This window comes from Eleginops maclovinus, chromosome 17, assembly GCF_036324505.1.
Source record: "Eleginops maclovinus isolate JMC-PN-2008 ecotype Puerto Natales chromosome 17, JC_Emac_rtc_rv5, whole genome shotgun sequence".
Classification (NCBI taxonomy): Eukaryota; Metazoa; Chordata; class Actinopteri; order Perciformes; family Eleginopidae; genus Eleginops; species Eleginops maclovinus.
In genome coordinates this window covers 14601986-14625693 of record NC_086365.1, presented here as the reverse complement: position 1 = coordinate 14625693, position 23708 = coordinate 14601986, and the positions used below count along the sequence as shown (strand labels likewise).

The window sequence follows — 23708 nt, the reverse complement described above, 5'->3', positions numbered from 1 at the left end:
CCGCTTTCATTATACGGCAGGATGAAGGGGGACAGACTGTAAGACGGGAGTGTGAGAACAAAGGACACACACACACGCACACGCACACACGCACGCACACGCACGCACGCACGCACACACACGGTTGGACTCGTATAATCACTGCAACCGGAGGAGGGAATCATTCCTCTTACTTGAACCTGGGAGATTTCGGGACAGATAATCTTGGGTGTGGAAAATGAATGAGCAACACTCCACAAACAGCTCCGTGGTGCCCTTGAGGAGCCACTTAAACCCCCAGATCGCTCCAGTGAAGCTGCTCAGTGGCCGGCAGCCTCAGACTGTGGCTGCACCGAGGAAATGTCTGCATGCATTTGAAGCACAAGGCTGAGAAGCGATGGCGGTTCTAGAGCAATTTTACTAGTGCTGGGGCCAGTTATTGAACAAGAGGCCTTTAATGCTGGACAAGGGAGACAAAGACAGGGTTCACGATTTACTCTTCTTGCAACTGCTCTACAAAATGTCAACACAGATACTTATTCCTGTAGTTATTCATTGAGTGAGCAACTCCAACATTTAATTACTCTTCTGTTAAATGCTGAAATTCAAACTGCGTTTATCGTATGCATGCTTGTAGATATGCAGATATGCACTGACAGGATTGCTTCCTAATTTCCTTAAAAAACAAACATAAAATACCATTATTGGATTTGTTTTAATAACTGAATTTGTGTCAATTAACCTAAATGCAGTTGGGGATATTAAACACAAACTTTTTTATTGTATTCCTTAATATTTGTATTTGTTTTGGTAACAGAATTTGTTTAAATGACCTATTTATATGTATTTAAGTTTAGTTAACTACTTTAACATTAATGTTATTGCAGTTTGGGGTAATTAATACATTATTTATCAATGTGTATTAATATTTGTTTGAGTAACTTAGTTTACATCTTTTTAATTACTTTACTGAATTGTTTAATAAAGCCTATACTAAGCTCTGGGTTCAGATTAGCCTATGTTTGTCCATAAAGTCCTACATTTAAATGGTATTTTATTTGATCGTTTTTATTGTATTTTTAATGTCTTTCTTTGTATTTTGTGTCCTTTTATTGTTATATATTTGATTGGTATTTCACGTTCTGGCTTGTCTTTTATCATTTTAACTAATTTTACACTGTCATCTGTGTTTGTTAAGCAGTGAAGCCCACTGAGAAACGAGTTTTGTGCCGTTTGGCTTTATAAATACACTTATATTTGATTTACAGTATTCCTTACGATGGGGGCTCATTGGAGGGTCCAAGCACGGTGTAACAGGGGCACCAGCAAAAAAAGAAGCATCCAGCAAAAGTCCAGTCTGGATGTATTTTAGAGGAATTCTCTTCTCTGGATGCATTTTAAAGGAAGTCTGAAAGGAGGCAGCACCAGGGGAATATCTATTCATTTAAGCCAAGGCTACACGGTGTAAAATAAAAGTCCCTTGGGGAAATTAAATCGGGATCAAACAGGACATTCACATATTACAGTAATACAGCCAGCCATGCTCGCCTTGGATATCCCAGATCCCAGAGTAATTCCTTCACTCTCCTATCAGGATCACTTCTCGTGTTCAGGGTGACAGCTCAGGCAGCAGTGAGTGGAAATTGAAATTGCTTTTCTGTGTGTCTCCAAACTCCCATTTCCAGGTAGATTTCCTTTTAAGGGAATAATCAATGGCTGGATTTGATTAGGATGTCTCACGGGTCAGATGCAGAAAATGTCCAGTGTAATATAGCTCAGATTGTTAATTTACAGGCTGTAATGAGTCATTTATTTTGTGTTACCAATGAATGGATATATCAAAGGTGATAATCAGTCTTACATTAAGCAATTAGTGTTGGGGACCCGTTACTGCAATCTCCTCGCTGATGATTCAATTCAAGATTCAGAGGCTTTAATTGTCATATGCAGTAGCTACAAGGTAGATATTCAATGGAAATCTGAAGTACCAGGCTCCTCCAACAACGCCACATAGATATAAGTCATAAAGCAAATTGAAAAAGAAATACAAAAGTGCAAGATAATTGAGTTTTGCTAACACGGTGAATCCTGTGAGGACAAGCTATGCCTTTCTGGAGCTCAATCTATGGAGGCCAACAGGTGCAAAAACATCACAACATCCCAAAAGATTTCCATTAGGAGGAACGCTGCAGTTCTAGAAACCACGCAAATAGAAAAACACTAATGTGCCAAATCACATGAAGAAACAGCTTCACCAACTTGAAGAAACATGTGCAATCTTTACTGAGAGCGCTGCATACACGAAACGCTGCAAGAAGCTCAAAACACAACTGAAACAAGGGGACACTAAAAACTGATGCACACAAGTAAATCTTACAGATAAATCTTGCTTACAAATATCCTCTATGCACAAGCCAAAACATAAAGCCACATTTAACCTCAGACATGCACATTTGTTCAGACAGAGAAAAAGTTACAAAACTCACAAGCAAAGGCCTTCCATTGAGAACGGGAAGAGAGGGTCCTTCTGCAGATCCACATGGAGAATTGTTTGTCTGAGTGCCTGACAGTTCCTCCCTGTTAACCCCCGAACTGTGAGTCACATGATCTGAAAAGTCAATGAGAATGCATTACAACAAACGACCAAAAGGTGGCGCCACCCAAAAACCGTGACTTTTCAGGCCACAGAAAGTGTGCCATGACAATCACCGTCAATGGAAACGTACCTTAAATGTTGCGTTATATTGGCTGTCTTTAACAATGTGATTGCAGGATGCCTTACGATAGTATTGCGGATCTGCTGTAAGCTAGCTAGCTAACGTAGCTAATGTAGTCATTTCAAATTTGGTCTCATAATACATTTGTTTAATATTCAAAATAGTCTAACTCTGCCAATATTGACCAACTTTATAATCCCCAAATGTTATAAACCTGACCTTTGACTTCCCATGTCAAACATTAGTGGGAGTCAATGGAAAAGACTCTTGTCCAAAGACTCCAGCTATGTCAACTATTTGATAGATAATACCAATGTATATATTCCCATTTCACAAACTTCATATAAAACAAAAAAAGGGACTGCTTTCATTTTATAATGCTCGACGGTGGTCATACATATTCTATCTATCTGTCTAAAACACAAGATTACCAAGAACAGATCCCGCAGAAGTAACATCATTCAAAACCACTGCCTTTGACAGCAATTTACAGACCAAATAGACATATAATTCAGCTGATTTACACCGGTGACATTACAGTGATACTGATGGATTGAGCTTAGTGAGTTTGGTGACATTTAACTGTATTAATATTTATCTTGTAAATAGCACCTCGTTCTAAATCTCCTCTGGTACGTCAGGATTTATCTCACGATCGCTGGATATTTTTTAACGCACAAAAACAGTGTGGCCTAAAATTGTGTCTGCTACAGGTGTTTGTTGTGCCTTGAAACCCCTCTAAAGCCAAAAGCAATCACCACTCCACGTTGAAGTGAGCTTACAACACAATTAGATAATGTGCAGTAACATTTCACATGGCATTAGGGCAGCACTGTTAAATAAGTTTAACAGACATTTGCTCGAGGACAGAGACAGAAGAGAAAAGCAGTAAAAAGCTATTTTAATGAGAGCTGCATGCAGAAGAGGATAAGCAGCACTCTTCACCTTACATACCGAGAGCCTGGCTGCTGAGATGGCTTCATTAAGTCCGGCAGACTATGGGATGTCACTCCTGAAAACAGGCAAGGCGGCCAAAGGAATGGGGGAAACAACAACACGGTAATAACGATGACATTTACAATAGGCGTCGGATATCATATCCAATTTCTCCCTGCACACCCTTAATTCCTTTTTAATTGCTTTTCCGTGTCGGTTCCGGGATAAGGCTGTCTCTCTTCATTTATGAAAGTGAAGAGATGGGGACAGTGGTGTGTGAGGGGGGGAAAGATGTGTGTGTGGGTGTGTGAGGGGCGGCTTTGGGTACGACACACTAATATAAAGGGGTTTGCATGCAGGAGAGCTGCAAGGCCACACCAAGATAATGTTGACGATAATTGGTGCCTGTTTAAAACAAATCAAATCATTTTTTTTCAAATAAGCTTTAATTAAACACTTTAGAAAATCTGACTTAATTGGAAATCAACCGAAGAAGTAAATGACCCCTTTTTTATCACATAAATATTTCTAAGACTGAACATATGGGGACATGTATCAACATTCATCAGGGTAATTGCAGCAAAAAGTCAAATGCACCAGCACAGTTAATCTGTTAAGGGTAGTGAAAACTTGTTACAAACATGTCAGATCAACTAGTGCTTATAGGTAAAGTAAAGTCCAATTAAGACAGTGTTTGGTTTGCAGGTTTACTACTGTACAATAATGGTGAGTGCAACATGGCGGAGAACCAATTAATTTAAAAAGGGCTGATTGTAAGCTGACAGAAAGACAAAAACATATTTGTTTCAGGTAAATGTAAACATAGTAAATAATATTATTTTCCAAAAGATTTCCAACACACTGGTCCGTTAAGTGTGAAGCTGTTAGCTTAGCTGTTAGCCTAGCTTAGCGAAAAGAGTGCTAAAGCAGAGAGGAAAATGCTAGGCTAGATCTACGTTATAAAGTTGTCCTACCAGCAACTCTTTAGCTAATAAACACATTACGATCGTTTAACCAAAGAGCAAAAACACCAAGATGTGGTTTTGTGTTTGGCTTTCTTATCACTGCAGCGCTAGGCTAGCAGTTTCCCAGGCTTTATGCTAAGCTAACAGGCTGGCTCGCTGCGCTTATAATGGAAATTAGAAACACGAGTGACGTTAATCTACTAATTGTTTTAATTAATAAAGTGCTGGTTGGCAGTTTTTATACTTTGTGCAGTTGCATTAGCTACTTTTTGAGTTTATAAGCGAACTGGTTGCTAGCTGTAGCTTCATATTCTACGCACCTATGATGATGGGATGCCAGGGATTTAGTTTATCCCCCAAAATGTTTAAATGCTCTTTCACCTTGGAACGACACGAAACAGGAAATACATGAAAAATACAGAAAGCTTTGTTGTACACTTTTGAAAGATCGAGCAGTAAACAACATCAATCAAGCATCAGGTCCATCACGCGCTGCTGCTGCCCGACTGGCGGCACAGCCCAATGCACCACATAACTTGGCAACCCCGTAGTTACTTTTATCCAGCAGAGTGTGTGGTGGTTAATCAAAGCCCATCATTTCCATAATTCATGGATGCCCATCTGTTTGCCACCTCCTCCCATGCCCAGTGCAGAATAAACAAATTCAGGAGAGGGGCCAAGGGGCTATTTAATGACAGCATCAGCCAGGGTGCAAATATCTACACACACACGCGCGCGCGCACACACACACGGGAAGTCTAATCAATCTTCCAGCACAACTATAATTCATTATAAACGCAATTGTTTAATCCATCCAAGGTGCAGCATTTGCATCGTAATTCACAAATTGAGGTTAACTAATTACGCTTCATGAGTGTACAGACATTACTCACCCCGATCACACTGTGCCTAGTTGAAGACTTTCAGGTCGCATTAAAAAATCTCTGATCTCAAACATCACACTACACTACGGTGTTGTACTGATTTCCTTCTGATAACATTGCGATGTTATTGCAAGGCTTTTTGACGGATTCGTGATTGAATAAGCAGAGCTCAGGAGAGAGAAAGACTCCTGTAATAGATATGAAGGTAAATGGATTTTTCCAGGCATGACTTTGCACCTGTCAACACAGTGTAAGGCTGCATGTATAGGGTATTTCAGGACGAATATGCAGGTACAAATTTGTGTTTTAAGAGTGACTTAGTGTTGATATTGTAATAAAACGTATATCATGTTTCCTTCAAATGCATCCATTTAAACTGATGTGGGAAAATAACTTTTTAAACGAAATATTACTGTAAAGGTTTAATAGCTGGAGGCTTGGCTGCTGGGAGCTGTTTTTTAGGAGCCACTGGTAAACTCCCTAATGAGATATACTGTATAATACATCACTACAATTGATGCCTGCAAACTATTCCAACTATTGATGGTACTTTCTAAACAACGGGAGGCAATGATGGTTAAAAAAAAAAAAAACAGGTTTGATTCATTTAAAAGCACTTAAGGCGACAAATCTTCCAGTGTCGTTTGGTGTGAGAGGGTCACAGATGTAATACAAGCCCCTCTGACCCAGCTGTTGAGCCCCATTTAAAGTTTTGAGGCCCTAATACACCAGGGAGAGACATATTACTTCTCCTTCAAAAAACACCTGGTGTGATCAAAGTTCTCCCAACTCTGTGAAGAATCAAAAGTTTCAAATGAATCTGAAGCGCTTCTGTCTTTGTTCCAACAAAAAAGCCGGCTGACCAGAGAACTGTGAGAGAGTCTGACAGTGACTTGACTTCTGGAGTTCAGGTAGGGAGGCTGCAACCAATTCAGAAACATATTAAATATTAAGTTGTTTTCATCCTTGGCAGATTTACAGAAGGTCACCCTGGCTTTTATCTGGTTCTTGTTGTTGAGACAGCTACAGAACATATCCCTTTTTATCATGTAGCAGCTGTTCTTTACTGTAAGTGCACAAAATATGTAGCTTCAATTGTATTAAAGAGGCCCTATTCTGCCTTTAGGGGGGTTTCCCTTTCCTGTAGTTTGTTATATAGGTTTTAGTGCATGTAAATGGTCTGCGGGGGCTAAAATCCCAAGTTTCTGCCTCCATTGGACTCCTTTGTATGCGTCTGGAACATGGTGACATCCCCATGGGACAATCGCGCTTCTATTGGCTAGCACTCCCAACACATTGTACGTGAAGGGGGCGGGCCATCTCTAAGTGGTTGACCAATCACAACAGAGCAGACTGGGCTCTGGTTTCAGACAGAGGGTGAAAAGACATGTCTAGCTAATATCAACAAAAAAACAACAAAGTCGTCAGCACTGTATTTCAGTTTATTCATTTTCTGGCGTGTTTTTAAATAGATTTTATTTATTTATATATTTTACATTATTCTTGGATTTGATTTCACGTCTTTCATACACATATGGCTAAATGACGACACAAGGAAGAAAATGTGTTAAATTCTGAAAGCTAAAAAAAACATCATAGGTGAATGTGGAAGTAAAACAATACAAAAATCATTTTAAAAAGCAAACCATAATTAGTGAGTTAATGCAAGTCAGTGTCGTTAGCCAAGCGTCCTCCATCTAACTCATTTCATGATTCCTGCTTTTGCAAACCCTACTTTATCACGAGCCACCCAAAACACTTTCAAATGAAGCTACAGCTCTTTCAGAACCTGTTACATTTGTCCTGTTGCATCTTTAAGCCCATTTTCTATACGTTAAATTTGGCAAACAGCTGCTCAAGTCCCCACGAGAGCAGATACACGATTAAACTTGTCAAAATGGCTTGAGACATCATGAACAGCATTCGTCCATAATTACTTCCTAACCCATCCCCATCTGGGTAATTCTATGTCCTGAAGTATCCCTGAGCCGCCGCGCTTCTGCTGATGGCTGTCTCCGTAATGGCCCCATCATGTCATTTTGTGTACGCTATTATTTTGAAAAGCATTGATGGCACAAAAGAAAGCGATGGCTGTAAACATACGGCCGTGATTCGATGCAACACTGATCCATTTTGCATCCATAGAATTGAATAAAAAGGCAAGAAAATATGCGTCCACACTCTCTATCAAAGCTCCATCAGTGTAAATGTCAACCAGGCAAAAAAGGGGACACAACAAACCATAAAGAAAATGAAGTGATGCATCCTGGGTAACAATTAATTGGGAGTCCAGAAAAAATCAATCAGACATTATTGCATGCACACAGAGCTGTGTATCGAACGGTTATTAAAAAGTCACCTCTCTTGCAACGCTTCATATTTCAGACTTCAATCCAAAGACTGATATGTAGACTTTATTTACAGGTTTTTCTTTTCAGTAAGGCATGCAGTTATTAAAAGAAAGTGGAAAAAAAGAGCTGGGGATCTTTTACTCGTGGGTTACGGTCGTTGATGATAATACTGCATACTGAGGGGGGGTAGAGGAGCAAAAACTGGATTTCTGAGAGTCGTTTTTAGCCAATTTGTGATCTGTTTACCTTTATGTTGCAGAGAAAAGTCACGGTGTTAATGCTTGATCACATGAAATGATTTCCAAGCCTATGGTTGTATAAACAAATGTGCATTAGAGATTTCAGTTAGTAAAATAAAGGTAGGAAAGATTTGTAAGTGCTGCAAAAATATGATGAATTTCTCAGTAAAGGTGGAATTTAGATTTGATTTAATCTAAGAATCGCAAAACTATATATTATTAACTATACAAAGTCCCAATGGAAAAGTCCCAATAAGCAGAAGGACCCATTTCAGAATATTATGTTTTACATTGGATTACAAATAATGATGCATAGTGTACGTATGGTGCAGCTGGTGAAGGTGAAGCTTGTTTCAAACACTTAATAAGGTGGCTTTATTTGTTATTGTACGTCATAGTGAATGAGTTTGAGTATGAGCAATGTATGTGAACAACACACCAAAAAGATAAGGTCCTAAAAACTCAACAAAAAGAGCTAATTTTGGAAGCATTTGAGTTCAGATTCAAATCAGAAAACTGTGTGAAACTCCAAATTCCCACACTGTGCGTGACACTGAATTAGCACATGCACACACACATTGAAGTACCATTTTAAGTCCTGTTCAAACATTATATTACCTTCTTGCCATTCCTTTTAACAAAGAGTTATTTTCTAACCACAGACTTTGAAATGATTTCCAGATCTGAAGCGTATTGACTGTGAATAAAGCTCATATAATCCCATAGTTTGAGTCAGTTTATCCCAGAAAGCCAGCAAGAAAATCTCCCTTTTCTCTTCTGTTGAGAAAAGGATCAAATAGAAACGGGTACATGCAGTAACACCCGGTACTTTGTGGAATTGTTATTGAACAGCTTGAAGAATTTGTCTTGAGTTTTACTATCATCTTTTACTGAGTCAAGTTCGAACGAGGCAGAACAAAAACCATAACAACTGAAAACACATCTACTGTTGGAAGTTAGTTAAGCTCCACGTTGCATTCATAGAAAAAAGTACATTCATCTAACTATTCTCCACACTAGCTTTGGTTCATATAAGACATCTTTTGTTCAGTAGAAAATCAGATGGGGAAAACAAATGGGTGTAATTATGCGGGAGATGCTGATGCTTTGTTAATCAAACCAAAATGCACAGTCATATTTGACTCAAAGCAATAAAGACTGATAACATCACAGCAGCAACTTCTCCTAGTTTACTTTCATCAGCTGCATAACATATGATTTGTCGCCACCTGGTGGTCAGACTGAAGCCACAGTTTGCAAAGCTGGATAAAGTCTGCAGGCTCAAAGGCCTCCGTCATTCCTCATCACTTCCTTTGAGTGAAACACAGAGGAGACTGATGGCTCTGCTGCAAATGTGACAAATAATTTCACCAACAGTGTCCAAAAGTTCTCCATCTATTGTCTCCTTTGTCCTTTACTGTGTAGGCCATCAAACACATGAAATACCAAGCAAATGTATTCCTGGTTAAACCCAATAATCAAACCTATATGAAGGGAAAAGCACTGAGCCACTGTTGAGTGCTACTGACATCAGTTACGAGGTATCTGAAATGTTCCACCGGCACATAGTTTGAGAGATACCTTGAGCTCTGTTTCAGTGACGTCTGGTTTTAAAACACCAGTAAGGCAATCAGATATGGTGCATGCTCGTGCATGATTCATGTGTCCAAACGTCCTGGAGTTCATGACATAAAACAAATATATATATCCTCAGGAAACACAGGATTCTGCTGGCTGGCGTTACCTTGGACAGAGTCAATGCTAGTTTGCAAATGGACAACGGCCTCAGCGTGGCACTATTCAGATGGAAGAGGAGGAAAGATGCGGAGCAGATGGAAAACTGTTGTTTGTGATACCTCACTCATCCTCTATTTCATGTTTTTCCAACGTTCTCCACGCTGGTGGCTCCAATACGTTTCAGCACTTTCTGATTAAACCGTGTCTCGTGTTTCAAACGTAGATGCCTTCAGGGTTGAGTCCGGACGTCCCGGTGCTCAGGGCTCGCAGGTCGCTGGGTAAGAGCCGAGAAGAGCCGAGTCTCTTCAGAGAACCAGAGTCCACTTCTGCAGAAACACAGACACACACACACACACACACACACAGACACTTTGACTTAACCTGGCACTATCTAATCTGAAGTTTCTGACGATGGTCATTTTTATTAAGCTCTTCTGCGAGAATTTTCCCTTAAAATATTGTGAATATGGATATTTGCAGCATGTTGGGGCTACTAGTAACTCAGCAAGTCTCAATCTAACGTGTCACTATAAATATTACCACAAGGGGACACTGTGTCCAAACATGTGAAGACAATGATGTAAACAAAGCATCCAAATGTTGTTAGTTATGATAGAACTGTGTGTGTGCGTGTGTGTGCGTGTGTGTGTGTGTGTGTGTGTGTGTGTGTGTGTGTGTGTGTGTGTGTGTGTGTGTGTGTGTGTGTGTGTGTGTGTGTGTGTGTGTGTGTGTGTGTGTGTGTGTGTGTGTGTGTGTGTGTGTGTGTGTGTGTGTGTGTGTGTGTGTGTGTGTGCGTGCGTGCGTGCGTGCGTGCGTGCGTGCGTGCGTGTGTGTGTGTGTGTACCGTTGCTGTTGTCTCCTGCAGGCTGGGCAGGCAGCACGGTGACCTTGGTCCCGGTCTGCTGGATGAACTGCTGCAGGTTGACCTGTCGGAGCTCTTTAGTCAGCTGCTCCAGCTCCTCCTCCTTCTCCTGCAGGAGGAACACATTCCCAGGATGAGACACACTTTTGTGGTACTTGTACTTTACTTACTTTTGGTAACTTAAGTATATTTTGATCCTAACACAGTACGTAACACTCTGGTACTTCTACTTTAACCTCACTCTGAGTACTTCCTCCACCTCTGCTGCTCCTAACCCAGTTAAACAGCTACAGAGACTCAGCCTTCAGATGGTTACGCAACTGCAGGCGAGGGATTGTATACTTATTCAGGCCCCTCTCTAATCAGGGGAAGAATGCTGTAACAGCCTTCCTCCCTTTTCCCTCTCATTACCTCATGCTTCCCACACCCTGCTGGACCTGCTGGCCTGTAAACACTGAGCAGCTCCTCACTGTACAGCCCAGGATCCACTGCACATCCCCTGCAGGCCGGAGATTAAAGCTCGCTTCACTGCACACCACCTAATGAGCTTGAGTTTCTACACTTCCACCTGTGTGCTGAGGACTGCTTCCTCACAATCTGTATTAGCATTTGTAGTGTTTGGGTCACATCTGACCAATTAACTACTTTCATCATCAATCATAAATATTCTGGAATCCAGAATACGACGTCCTTTCAAAACTGCTGAAGTTCGTTTGAAATGCGGATTATTTTGATGCTCTTGTAATTATAAATCATACCAAACAGCAGATCTGAGCTGACCTGCAGTCTCTGGCTGGACTGGCCGAGCGAGCGCTCCAGAGCCCGACAGCTGCTCTCCAGCCGCGATGTGTGCTGGCTCTGAACCTCCAGCTCCGCCAGCACCTTCTCCAGCTGGGCTTGCACCTGAAATACAGAGAGAGAGGGAAGAGGAAAAGGTGATGGATTTGAGACTCTATTGGGCTTTGAAACAGCTGAAGGAGAGCTCAGCAGCTCAACAAACTTCTCCCTGTCCGTGTGTTGTGTGACAGCAGATCAGATCAGATCAATGCAGTGACTTTAACATCCGGGTGAGGTGTGCTCTCTTCCTGCTCCTCATTAGAATACCTTTGTGACTGAGCTTTGCAGTAAATATATGAAAGCTATATATTATATTTATGGATAGCAGAGCATTACCCCAAATATCTGGGGTAACGTGACAAATCAGTTCAATGACTCTACACTTTTACTGTGCTTTTTAAATATTTCTATGTTATTGTATTTTAGAATTGTAAATTAATTCTGTAATTTCAGAGCTTTTTTGGTATTATGGGACTTTTCGGTAGGTGCACACTGGACTGTACCTCCTCCTCGTTGACCCTCTGGTGGAGCTCGGACTCCTGTTGCAGACGCTCCTGCTCCATGCCTCCCTCCATGCCCTGACAGGTAAAGAATACAATGTGAACTTTGCATGGAAATCATCTACAACTACTTTCCCATTCAAACAGCCTCCAGGTGAATAAGTGATGCCCGGCTCACCTGTATGTGTGCCAGGTATTCTGAGAGTTTGGCCTCACAGTCCCGCACTCGGCCCTGCAGCTCGCTCAGCTGCTGCCGGAGCTGCCGCTCGCTCTCCTGCTCGATCTGCAGCTCGTTCAGCCAGAACTCCTCCTCTTCCATCTCTGCGTCGTTCCTCCTCACCTGCTGCTCCAGGATCTGCAGCTCCTCCTCCAGGCTGCCTCCCTGGAGAGGGAAAAATGATTTAACTTGTATGACAGGCCAGAAATGACCTAATATGTTGTGTTCATGCAGCATAAAACGTAATACATTTGTGAGGGTTTACAATGCAAGTGTTATGGTTCTGCATACATCATGGTTTCCGGTAAGTGACAGCACCGGCAGCTGTACTTTCACTCACATCATCAGCTTCTCCAGCGACCTCCTCCCAGTCTCTCAGGTCGGCCTCACATCCCAGCAGTCGGCCCTCCAGAGCCTGCAGCTTGTCTCTCTGCAGCTGCACCAGCCGCCTCAGCTCTCGGGCTGGACTCCCCGGTACAGATGGAGATCCAACACCTCCAACCCTGCACAGGTTCAGACTTACACCTCGGGGCTGCGGCTGTTTGGCTGAATATAAAAATGATAAAGCTTTATGTGAATACAGTAGCACTATAATACTATCACTGACAACAGTACAGGACAAACTCAAACTCCTTACCTTCAGTGTCTCTGCTTTTCCACAGCATGTCCCGCAGACCTCTGGCCCCTCCGGTGAAGGTCAGGGATTTGCGTTTGGGTTCCCTTCGTTTGAGCGAGCGGTCGGTCCCTGAGGGCCGGAGCTTGGCCAGAGGTGGCAGACTCTGACGGTAGAAACCTCTCTCTGGGACCCGGGTTTGTCCGTCAGAGTTCGGCCTCTCGCTGACGGACGGGCCGGTCCGCTGCAGGATGAGCTGCACGTCGCTGGCATACTGACCCCATTTGTTGAGCGACACCACAGGGTTCTCGTGCGGGGCCAGGTGGCGTTCTGTGTCACGCCATTTCTCAATTAAAGTGTACCTGCCGGTGCGTCCTGGGACAACATTCAAAGATTAATGCATGATGAGGTGCTTAAAACAGACATTTCCTTAAACGTCATTGCCCCAAAAATACCATATTTTTAATAAGCTTCTTACTATGAGTAATGGGTTTCAACACAAAACCCCAAAAATCACGAGACATTTTCTGCGTTTCTTGCTTTTTAAGTGCTCTTATTTTGAAGGGGTCTACTCTTAATTGGTAATTTAAACAAAAGGAAAATATCGATGATTAAGTTTTATGGAGGAAGATGATTTTATGAAATCCTGAGCCATAATCTGTTTTGGTTTATTTAGTTTAAGGATTTATGGGGGTCGTTTATGTTATTGTTTGCATGGATCTATATTAGTTTTTAAGATTGCAGTGTTTACTGTCACTGTACATGGTTTAAGTCGGTCTTATTTTCTTAGAAAATGGGTTGCAATGGAGAACTGATTCATCTCACACTTGATCAAAAACACTCTGTTATAGATTGCTCTCTCTTCAGGTGTTCCTCAGGGCTCTGTTCTCGGGCCCCTTTTGGGCCACAAACAACATGATTTACTTTCTTTGTTATGCAGACGACACCCAGATTTATGTATTCCGCTTTGGTGAAAATGCCTGAACAATAAGCAAGTCTTAAAAAATAAGGTGTTGTTGTATCTAAGAGGAAAAACAGGACAGATTCATTGAAGTCTTTCACATTTCTCCCACGCTTGTGCAGCATTGACCGGTTCACAGCACGTTACCGGCACGTTACGTGAAAGAACTTTACAGTGGGAGAAACCAACTCAACAAACAGTGATTGTGTTGGGAAATGCTCAGTTTAATGGTCACAGTGGGTGGGTGTGTACGCCTGCATTCTTGCCTGTACACATAGATAAGAAGAAAACACAGGCCAGCGTACCCTTACCCTCGTCCTACAAAGTGAGGGTCCTTGTAAATAGAGGCACATTCATCACTGCAGCCATTCACATCAAAGTGCCCCCGCCTGGACAAAAGGCACAGAGAACACAAAGGACGGCCAACGCAATAACTCCTGCACCACCGTCACCGTGAAACACACACATGTTTAACCCTGAGAAAAATCTACCAACAGGGGACAGTGAGAAATCCCAGTAGAAACCATTTTTAAAACAGTACACATCTTTCCATTTAGTGAAATCATATTGTTATGGTCCTTATTCAAAGTAGTACAATCAATTCAATGAGTATCAGAGAAGGTGTCAACTTATATCTCTGCACTTAAACCAAAGTCTGCAGCATGACTCATCTAGTTTTGAGAAACCCCATTTGTGATGAAAATCTCTTCGTGCCCTCTAGTCACTTTTCATTTTACTGCAATTTATCATCTCCAGTACCTCTGACAACCCGCCTGGCCCATATTGGACACAACCCGCAGAGCAGAAAATTCCCATTGGGAATGATTTGGGACTAAATATCTCGCACCATTAACACTTCTGCGCTCAGGAGAAGCTTTAATCTCACAGTGTTAAATATACTCTTCTTTTGGTGGACTTTCAGTTGCTTTTAGTGTGCTTAAATCCTCAAGCGTATAACCAATAGTTTTTTACATCTACTGAATGATGTTCAGTAAGAGCCTCCCAGAAGACGGGAGAGCAGCAGAGAGCATTCATACCTTTAAAATCAAACTCAAGACCCACCTTTTTAATTAGGCTTTTAACTTATTTGTATTTTATTCCTATTTTAATTTAATTTATTGTTATTTTATTATAAATGTATTAATTATTTTTCATGTTTTATTTTTGCACAGGCTATTTATTTATTTTCTGTATTTATTTATGTATGTTTTTACTGATGTATTTATTCATTTGCGTTGGTATTAAGGGTTCTTTTTAATCACAAAGCTATATGTTACTCTGGTTATTACCTGGGAAAGGGGGTGATACTGTTGTTGTTATTTGTAAATTGTCCATGTGTTTTGTTTGTGAAGCAATTTTAGTTACTTTCCTGAGCATCTACCACCTCATGTGATCTCTAGGGATAAGCACACTTTTCATGTTTCTGGGATCGGAGTAAGAAGCTATGACCTTACCTATGGCTTGTGCCAAAGCGATGACCACTTCCTGGCATGTGGTGAACTCTGTGACGCCGCACACGATGCGCTGAACTCCGTCCACCCACACTTTCAGCTCCATGGCCTTCATCCAGACGCCCTCATTCCTCCACACCACAAGGGGGTGCTACACATGGTGAACGGTCCATCCTTAAAAACACCAAAAAAGATTTAGTAAAATAACTAAAAACAAAACTCTGTTCCTTTCGTTTACGCTTGCTACAAACTTAGGCAAAGAAAATGTCTTCTCCAACAATAACGTTTCAACCACTTGCCACCACACTTTCACAACGTGGTTGAAATGTACTAAAACCTTTATAGAAACATCACCCAGGTGCCACATGGTTGTGCTTTGTCACACCAGCTTCCTGCAAACCACCTACTCCCTACAACTCACAACACTTCTGTGGTGGCTTTCCTGTAATCCTGCTGATGAATTGCTGCAAAAACACACTTGTGGTGCAGTGATTGTGACCGTGTAACAGGCCTCGTGCAATATATTTTTCATTTGCTGGTGTCGGCGGCAAAAAAAAGCTCACAGTGGTCGCATGAACGCAGAGCGAGAGCCATTTCCAAAGTGCTGACATAAGCACCTCGGCAGCAAGGCAGTCATTAGGAACCTGGCAAGGCCACGACAGCAGCCCGATGCAGCGAGCAGTGACGGAGCTGCTGCCTAATGCTCCGACTGCTGCAACCCTACTGGGAAGAAGCAACCCTCCTTTTTTCCTGACTGGGCCATCAGCTCGGCTCTGATCCTTGACTTCCCTATCGCTTGAGGCCTCTCTTAACAAGTTAGGCGCCTTCCATCTTCATCAGAGCTGGAATCGGACTCAAATCCATCCTGCAATTTAACTACCGATCCCTCGAGGTCTTCGCCCACTGAGGCTGCATTACATCGCACACTCCTCTGCACTGAAGGCATCTGGAGAGGCCAAGGCCTGGATGATTTGTAACTGTAGACAGATACTGCAGGATGCTTCTGAACACAGATGCTTGTTATGGCCCAGTAAACAAGACTTTACCCATAATGCAGCTCAGCTGAAGGAGGGAGAAATTAAAGAAAAAAAGGGGAATGAAGGTGAAACAGTAAAGGGGCGGATGGAGAGACAAAGCGAACACTTTTGGGATGATAAAGACAGGAAATAATGTTCATTTTGCTGAGTCAGGCAGAATGTCTAATGAAAGATCAACTACTTTTCTCTTTTGAAAACACTGTTTACAGCAACAACCAAAAAAAAGGACTTAAAAAGGATTTCTGAGCCAAATCGTGGTCATCTTCGTGATTCACAACACTCAGTATCCTAACAGATGAGTCACACAATGTTTATTCAATGACGTTTGGTATTGATATCACACCAGAAGGAGAGAGCCAGCGTTGACACAAGCTTGTAAATCTGCTGCCTCCCTCTATCTCTCACACTTACATACACACACTCACACACAAAATTGCTATGTGCACATGTATGTGTGAAGTCTTACTGAAGTAAATTCGCACCTCTGTGATACAATCATCATACAGCATCGAAACAGAGAGCAAAATAAGATTAATTTTGTCTTCAGTCAAGAAGAGTCAACAACAAGAGGAAGGAGACTTTAACATGTTAATCTGTGCTATATTCCTCCAAAAATATCATAGTTTGTCGCCAAAAACAACAGTATAGAAGACCACTTTGTACACATATTAATGAGGATTCAATTTAACCTCGGCCGATATTCACTTTCACTGGAAAGAGCGTTAATGCAACTCAATGAAACCACTGTAACTGGACGCTAACGGCTAATGTCAGTTAGCTCTCGTGCTAAATACAACCCAGATACGGTTTTGACGAAATAACAAGGAAATAATCCCAAACACATTTTTATCTTCCCCGGGATGCAGTTATTCCTGAGCCCTGACACTATTACCAGGCCCTGTGCTTAGAGCCCAGATCCCATGCCATCCCTACATCCCTCATGTCTCTTTCTCCAAACTACAGCAGGTACTGACTCTGGATAAGTACCTCATACAACCCTTCTCCAAACCATCCCTTTAATCCTTGAAATGCTGTACACAGGATATAAGCTGTGACCCCGGTGTGTGAGTTCAGGGAAAGTCAATGTCAAACTAATTGAATTCTCTGCACAACAGCTTCACCTCTGCAGTGTGTTTCCTTGTGGAAACAAGCTTCGATTTCCTTTACCCTTGCTAATAACTTCCAACACTAGGAGACACCGCTATGCTTCAGTCAGGACAGAGGATGCCGCTATTGTTGGGAGTTTTCATCATGCCATTTTGGTCATGATCTAAATAACAATCACTTTGAAACCCAAGCTGCAAGTGCGAATACATAAATCATGCTACATGCACACAAATTAGCTTCCTGCAACACGTTTGGTTCTATTTCAGTTCAGCTTCCCTTGTAAATGCACCCCTTCCATATTTAGTGTCCGACCGAGCTCCACAGTGAGTAACCTCAGATCCTGTGGTTAAGGTGCCGCTGCTGTTGGAATTTCCTTTTCTATTAGTCACAGTTTAATAAACACGCAAGCTTCACATTCCAGCCGCACACTGAATCCTGCACCTAGTCGTCTATTTATAGGGAATCCTGGACACTAAAGCTGACCCTCTTACAGCCCTGTCTGACAGTCTTTAAAAAGCTTCTGTTTGGCCTTATTACAATCCGGTTTTTCTGCAGGTTTCAAAAAGTTACATTTAGGATTTTTTTTAAGACCAATTCCACATCCATTTTTCCCAGACTTCTCATGTGACTCTAAATCTTTTTCAATCCTAATTTGAGGGTTTTCGTGCAAAGGTGCAGAAGGCTTTAAATCCCTTACTTTCAACAGGCTTTCCGCAGCATCAGAGGCACAGTCCTTCAGCTAGACCTCTTTCATTCCCAGCTCAATCACAAAAGTAACATTAATAGAAACAACATATTTTGGAGATTATTGGCTTTCAGACTTTTTGGGAAACCCTGCAAATCATTGTGAGGTTGTTTATTTTTTTGAGGTGGTTTTGGACCCTCTTTTGCATCAACCACGTGGTTTCCGACATGGTTGATGTTGTCTGGTTTCTTTTACGTGGCGCTAAACTTAGAGGTGACTTCAGTCGGCCTCCCCTGAAGTTTCATTCTCAGGATGCCACAAGAAGGCAGAGCTGGGTGTCAGTGTTTCTTACACGCATTTCCTCCAATACCAGTACACAAATCCCACTAAAAAGCCCCTTTAATATCCTGAGATCAGCATATTAAGATGGGAAAATGGAAAAGAAAAGCTCTTAATGTCAAACTAACTACCAGTCTGGGTTTAAGGGAGTTCATTTCCTGCCTTGCCTTTCAGTGCACACTAACTCAGTCACCTGATTAACCTTTAACTTCTCATTGATTCAGTTTGAACCCCATGACCCTGCTTAATTTCTCCAAGCAGCCCACCAACAGAAATTATATTGTGCTTTTTTTTCCCAGCTGTATTTCAGCTATCAGACACTATTGATTCATTGGTTTTAAGTAAACCTTTTTGTGCTGATTCTGTATTTTTGAACTACTTTTTCTCACCCTTTAAACACACGTATATTATGTAAAAGTAGCATAGCTTCTATAGGATAAATACACAGCACATTTCTGAGTCAAACCTTCTTTCTACATAGTTCCCTCACACATCTGAAAATGTGATTTAAGAAGGAGACGTGAAAACAGCAGGAGTCGCGAGCAGTTCAACAACAAGCCGTGATGCAATCAGGGGCCAATTTTTAAAGAGACAAGGAGGGTGAGGCAGCGGGAGGGGGTACCCTGAAACAAGTGGTGCACAGACAAAAGAGCATGCTGCAGTGTGTGTGTGTGTGTGTGTGTGTGTGTGTGTGTGTGTGTGTGTGTGTGTGTGTGTGTGTGTGTGTGTGTGTGTGTGTGTGTGTGTGTGTGTGTGTGTGTGTGTGTGTGTGTGTGTGTGCCCACATGGCTATAGCAGCATGACTGGATGCAAACAATCCCTCACCATGGCGACAGGGCTCAGGCTTTGTCCGGCCTCACACAGATGACTGGATTGATTGGAGGGCACGGTCTGGGAAAGTAGACCAAACAATCAGCAACAATTAAGAAGCAGCCCGTGCTTTTCTGCCACTTCCTCTTTGTTTCCTTTGAAAATACGTGGAGGTGTGCACCGGGGTTACCCAAACTCCGGAGTAAAGTGGGGGTGTAACTGGTTGTGGTTTGCTGGTGGACATTAACCACCTACTTTTAACTGCTGGCATCTCTGTGAGGCTTTGAGCTTCTGAAATGTAAAGCTATGTGCTCTAACACTTAGGCAGAATTAACATATTACATGGTGGTTATAAGTCAGTATTTTACTACATACACTGCATGTCTGCTAGCAGCTCTGTGAGGCTGTGAGATAAATGCTATTGACAGCATGCTAACTGTACTGACAACCAACAGGTAGCTATTTGCTATTTAACACTTATAGACAACATGAATACATTAGGCTAAATGCTGGTTATGAATCAGTATTATATTAAAAGGTGTGTTTAAACTCTTGGAAGTGTCAGTAAAAGTACATTTATGAAGAGGAGTTGAAAGCCATGTTAGCAGCTCTGTGAGGCTGTGAGCTAAATGCTAATGTCAGCATGCTAAATGTGCTATGTAGCTACAATGTGCGCTAACGCTTATAGGCAGAATTAATACATTACATGGTGGTTAAAAGTCACAATGAGGTGTCCTTTTTTGTTTAAGTAAAGGCAAAAAGTGACATCAAATTCCTCATGTCAGTAAGTGACAAGCAACTCAAAAGTATTATGATAGTTGACCTAATTTTATAGCATAATAAGTATGTTTATTTTGCAATATAGACATGGTCGTCATTGAAAGTGTTACCTTATGTAGACCACTTTAGCTTAGCGTGTTGCCATTAGCTAATAAGCACTAAAACTAAAGCAAGATTAACCAAATTATTGGATAAATCTATATGTCCTGAGAGGAATGTGGATGGACATTCATTTATTCTCCTCCAGGGGTTAAGATATTGAAAGCCAGCCAAGCCACAGGATATGCTCATGTCAGCACTGCAGGTATTTGGAATTTTAAAAGTTAATTAAATTAGGATTTGAACCCGTGTCCTCGGACAAAATGTCATTTTTCTTGATGGACTATAGTGGGGGGGGGAGGCTCAGAGGTCTTTCAGTAATACACTCATAAGTTTGTGATTTTCACTTGGCACACAGCCCCCTATCGTACAGCACTATATCTCATCCTGTATCTTCTCCCTTCCTTTCTTAGTCATAGTCTGGCATGAAAGCTGATAATGTTTACATAAATCAAAGGTGACATAAATATAAATCCCAGTATTTTTAACGTTGCACTACTATGTCCTGGGTTCTTATTCTCACCTGTGTGTTTCTTTTTCTAAAACTACAACGTCCTTTTTGTTGTCTTTAATCTCGTCATGTCAAACAGAGCGCTCATGGAGGCGCCTTTTAGAGATTACTTCTACATCAACCGGGTCAGCTGAGCGGAGGGATGTGGATGCAGGTTAAACAAAAACATGGAATAAGCGGAGTGAGAAGATCCAGAGAGGAATCACACAGAACAGCTTTTCATTCAGGAACCTGTCAACCATCTACCCTGCAAGATAAGGCTCTCCTGTGAACAAACAGGGGAGGCAGCACATGCTTTTTGGCGGGGTTTATTAATCCACATGACTGAAACATCTTAAATGCAATGTATTTAATCACAAAGTCCATTATCACGGGTCTAAATAAGTTGTTGAATGGCTGAAAACAACTGTGATTTAGCATCTTTTTTGATATATGTCAGTGCCTGGAACGACCACCATATTGAAGTTGGGTGACAAATTGCCTAATTGAAGTCTCAAAAATAAAAACTAATCAGCCTGCTGCAGACAATAAGCCTTTAACCCTGTAAGACTCGGAGCTTAGCTAACAGAGAGGTGGAGGGAAGGGGTGTGGGGGGGGGGTGGGGTCCAGACTGGATTATTTACACTGTAGAGTTTAATTAAAGTTTGGGAGCTGATGTGGAGGCTAATTTGGACGACATGGAATAACATGTTTACTAGTTTAGATGATACGGGATCAACCGTTGGGATTATGAATATGACTGAGAGGGAGAAATGAGAGACAGGAGCCAGTGAGCTTTGATGGTCAGCTTTCGGTTAAAAAGGGACACACATGATTGGATGCTTAGAGAAGAAACTGCACTCAAAATTCAGCAGAAAAGTTTAGTTTTTTGAAGTTGATGAAATGTCATTGTTCCAGTTTTCCTAATAAATACTTTTACAGATTAGAAGATAAAAGGAAATGAACCAGTTTTGAAGATCAATTAATCAATCAGTTCATTTTTCGAGGATTTGCAGCCAAATATATATTAAGGTTTAGAAATTCTTTGGATGGCTACACCAGATATTCGAAGATGGGATTTGGGGCTTTTAAGAAGCTTTTTTTTTTGTACTTTTTGACGTTTTAAAAGATCAAGGCAACAAATGGAAATGAGCTGCTGTAGTTGCTATTAGTTAAAAGCCAATATATTTCAAAGCACATCATTTTATTGAACAAGGAACAACCTTTACACGTCTACTAGAGACGAACCAAACGGATACTAACGTGAGGTATTGGGAAGGGGCGAGATATTGAAAGCAACCTAAACTACCTTGTGTTTTCTACTGTCACGCACACAAGGGAATATACGGTTTTGTGGTTGTGCAGCAGAGTTTTACTACTACAAACACAACGCCTGTGAATGAGTTTTGTCCTTGTTTCAGTCACGTGTGCTTCAAGGACTTCCTGCTCTTTCTTTCCGTCGCTGTGTGACTCGGTTAAAGGAACTCTGATTAAAAGCCACTGCTGAGTGAGCGCTTATTGCCCAACTCTATTAAGAGATTCATCACTGCAGGGCTCAGCAGACACACACACACACACACACACTGACCACTCACTCACTTCCTGCTGGCTCATGGATCAGATATGTGGAACACCAAAAGGACTCCATTTAAGGATGTATTCCTGAGTTATAAGTTATAAAATTGGGAGGATAAGGAGGAAAACCAGATATATGGGTATTCACTATGAAATGAAATACACAACAGCCTACAATGCTATGTTATTGGCAGCAGATTTTAAACACATGAGCACATACTACAGTTTAAAACAGCAGAATTAAAATCTAGTTTGTGGATCAGATAGTCAAAGACCAAAAGCACTTAATCTAAAGATCGATTTAGGATTTTATAAATGATAATATAGGAGGATAAGACATTAATAAATCTGACCCTGTTGAGAAAGTTATGACCAATGTGTGTTAGCTCTCAAGATATATGGGTATTATTCACTATGAAATTATATATATAAGCATATTTTAAACACATGAGCACATACTACAGTTTTAAAAAAGCAGAAATAAAATCTCGCTCATGTATCAGACCAAAACCACTTAATTTAAGGAGGTATTTAAGTTATAACATCAGGGGGAAAGGAGGAAAACATGAATACATCTGTGTTAGCTCTCCAGATATGTGGGTATTCACTATGAAATTAAGAGCCTAGAACCTTTTGTCTATGTTTGCCATACATTGTCTAGTCATTGCTCTAAGTTTTCTAGCTTTTTAATTTACATTTGGTGTAAATAAATCAAATGTTCTTTTTATAATCGTTATATTTTTGACCTTCTCTGGTGTACAACTTATTTCCTTCTGTTTGCACCACCATACACCAAAGTAATTGCCTTTCTATGTGTCACAACTGGCAAAAATTAAAGCCTTGATTCTGATTTTTGGCAGCAGATTTTGAATGCAGGCTTTTCCTGACGCATTCACATTTAACCCGGTGCGTAAAAACCACAACAACATACCTGTTTGCAGATCAGTGTGTGTCAGGGCATGGGTAACTCTGCTGTTGTGCTGCTGCAGCCTCAGTGTTTCTCCCAGGGATAAAAAAATCCAATGCATGTTATGCGGGTCACATGCGGGAGATCCGGTGCGTGTTCCGCGCTGGGTTAACGGTGCAAACACAACCGAGCCTCTATGACAAGTCTGGGACAAAAACATGCGTCCGGTCCGGGTGCTATTGGAGATCCGTCATGGAGCTCCGAGCATCTGCCTGTTAGCTGCTGCTCCGCCGTCACACAGCCTGTTGTAAATTGCATCGGAACTGAAGTGGGACACCGCAAGGCATGATGGACCCGTTAAAGCTGCAACGCACCGGCCACGCAAACCACGCAGGGATCCAGTCAGCTGAGTCAGACACAGAAGTATTTTTTATGGTGATGACATTTTTGTGAAGTTCATCTTATTTAGGGGGAAATTTCCGATTCATAAAAAGTAAGATCATTTTGAACAATTTTACCAATATTTAAAACAATTAAACGATTATGAATAAAAAAGACCTAATTTTGTTTTTAACAAATGGTTCATCTGAAATATGAAACAGTATTTTATTTTTACTGTCATTTTTATTG

The 23708-nt window shown here is 41.4% G+C and overlaps 1 protein-coding gene across 2 annotated transcripts; it reads right to left on the bottom strand.

Moving 5' to 3' along the window:
* Nucleotides 1-6909: 6909 nt before the first annotated feature.
* rassf8b (Ras association domain family member 8b) lies at nt 6910-23375 on the bottom strand. 2 transcript variants are annotated; one of them, XM_063905079.1, is made up of 10 exons: nt 23103-23375; nt 19243-19308; nt 15253-15423; nt 12862-13212; nt 12565-12770; nt 12186-12389; nt 12011-12085; nt 11451-11573; nt 10653-10779; nt 6910-10134 (listed from the first exon to the last, which is right to left on the bottom strand). In XM_063905079.1, the coding sequence occupies exons 3-10, from the start codon at nt 15362-15364 to the stop codon at nt 10022-10024; spliced, it is 1311 nt and encodes a 436-aa protein (XP_063761149.1). In that variant the 5' UTR covers nt 15365-15423; nt 19243-19308; nt 23103-23375; the 3' UTR covers nt 6910-10021. The 2 variants fall into 2 exon arrangements, with proteins under 2 accessions (XP_063761149.1, XP_063761148.1); XM_063905078.1 differs by lacking the exon at nt 19243-19308.
* Nucleotides 23376-23708: the final 333 nt, after the last annotated feature.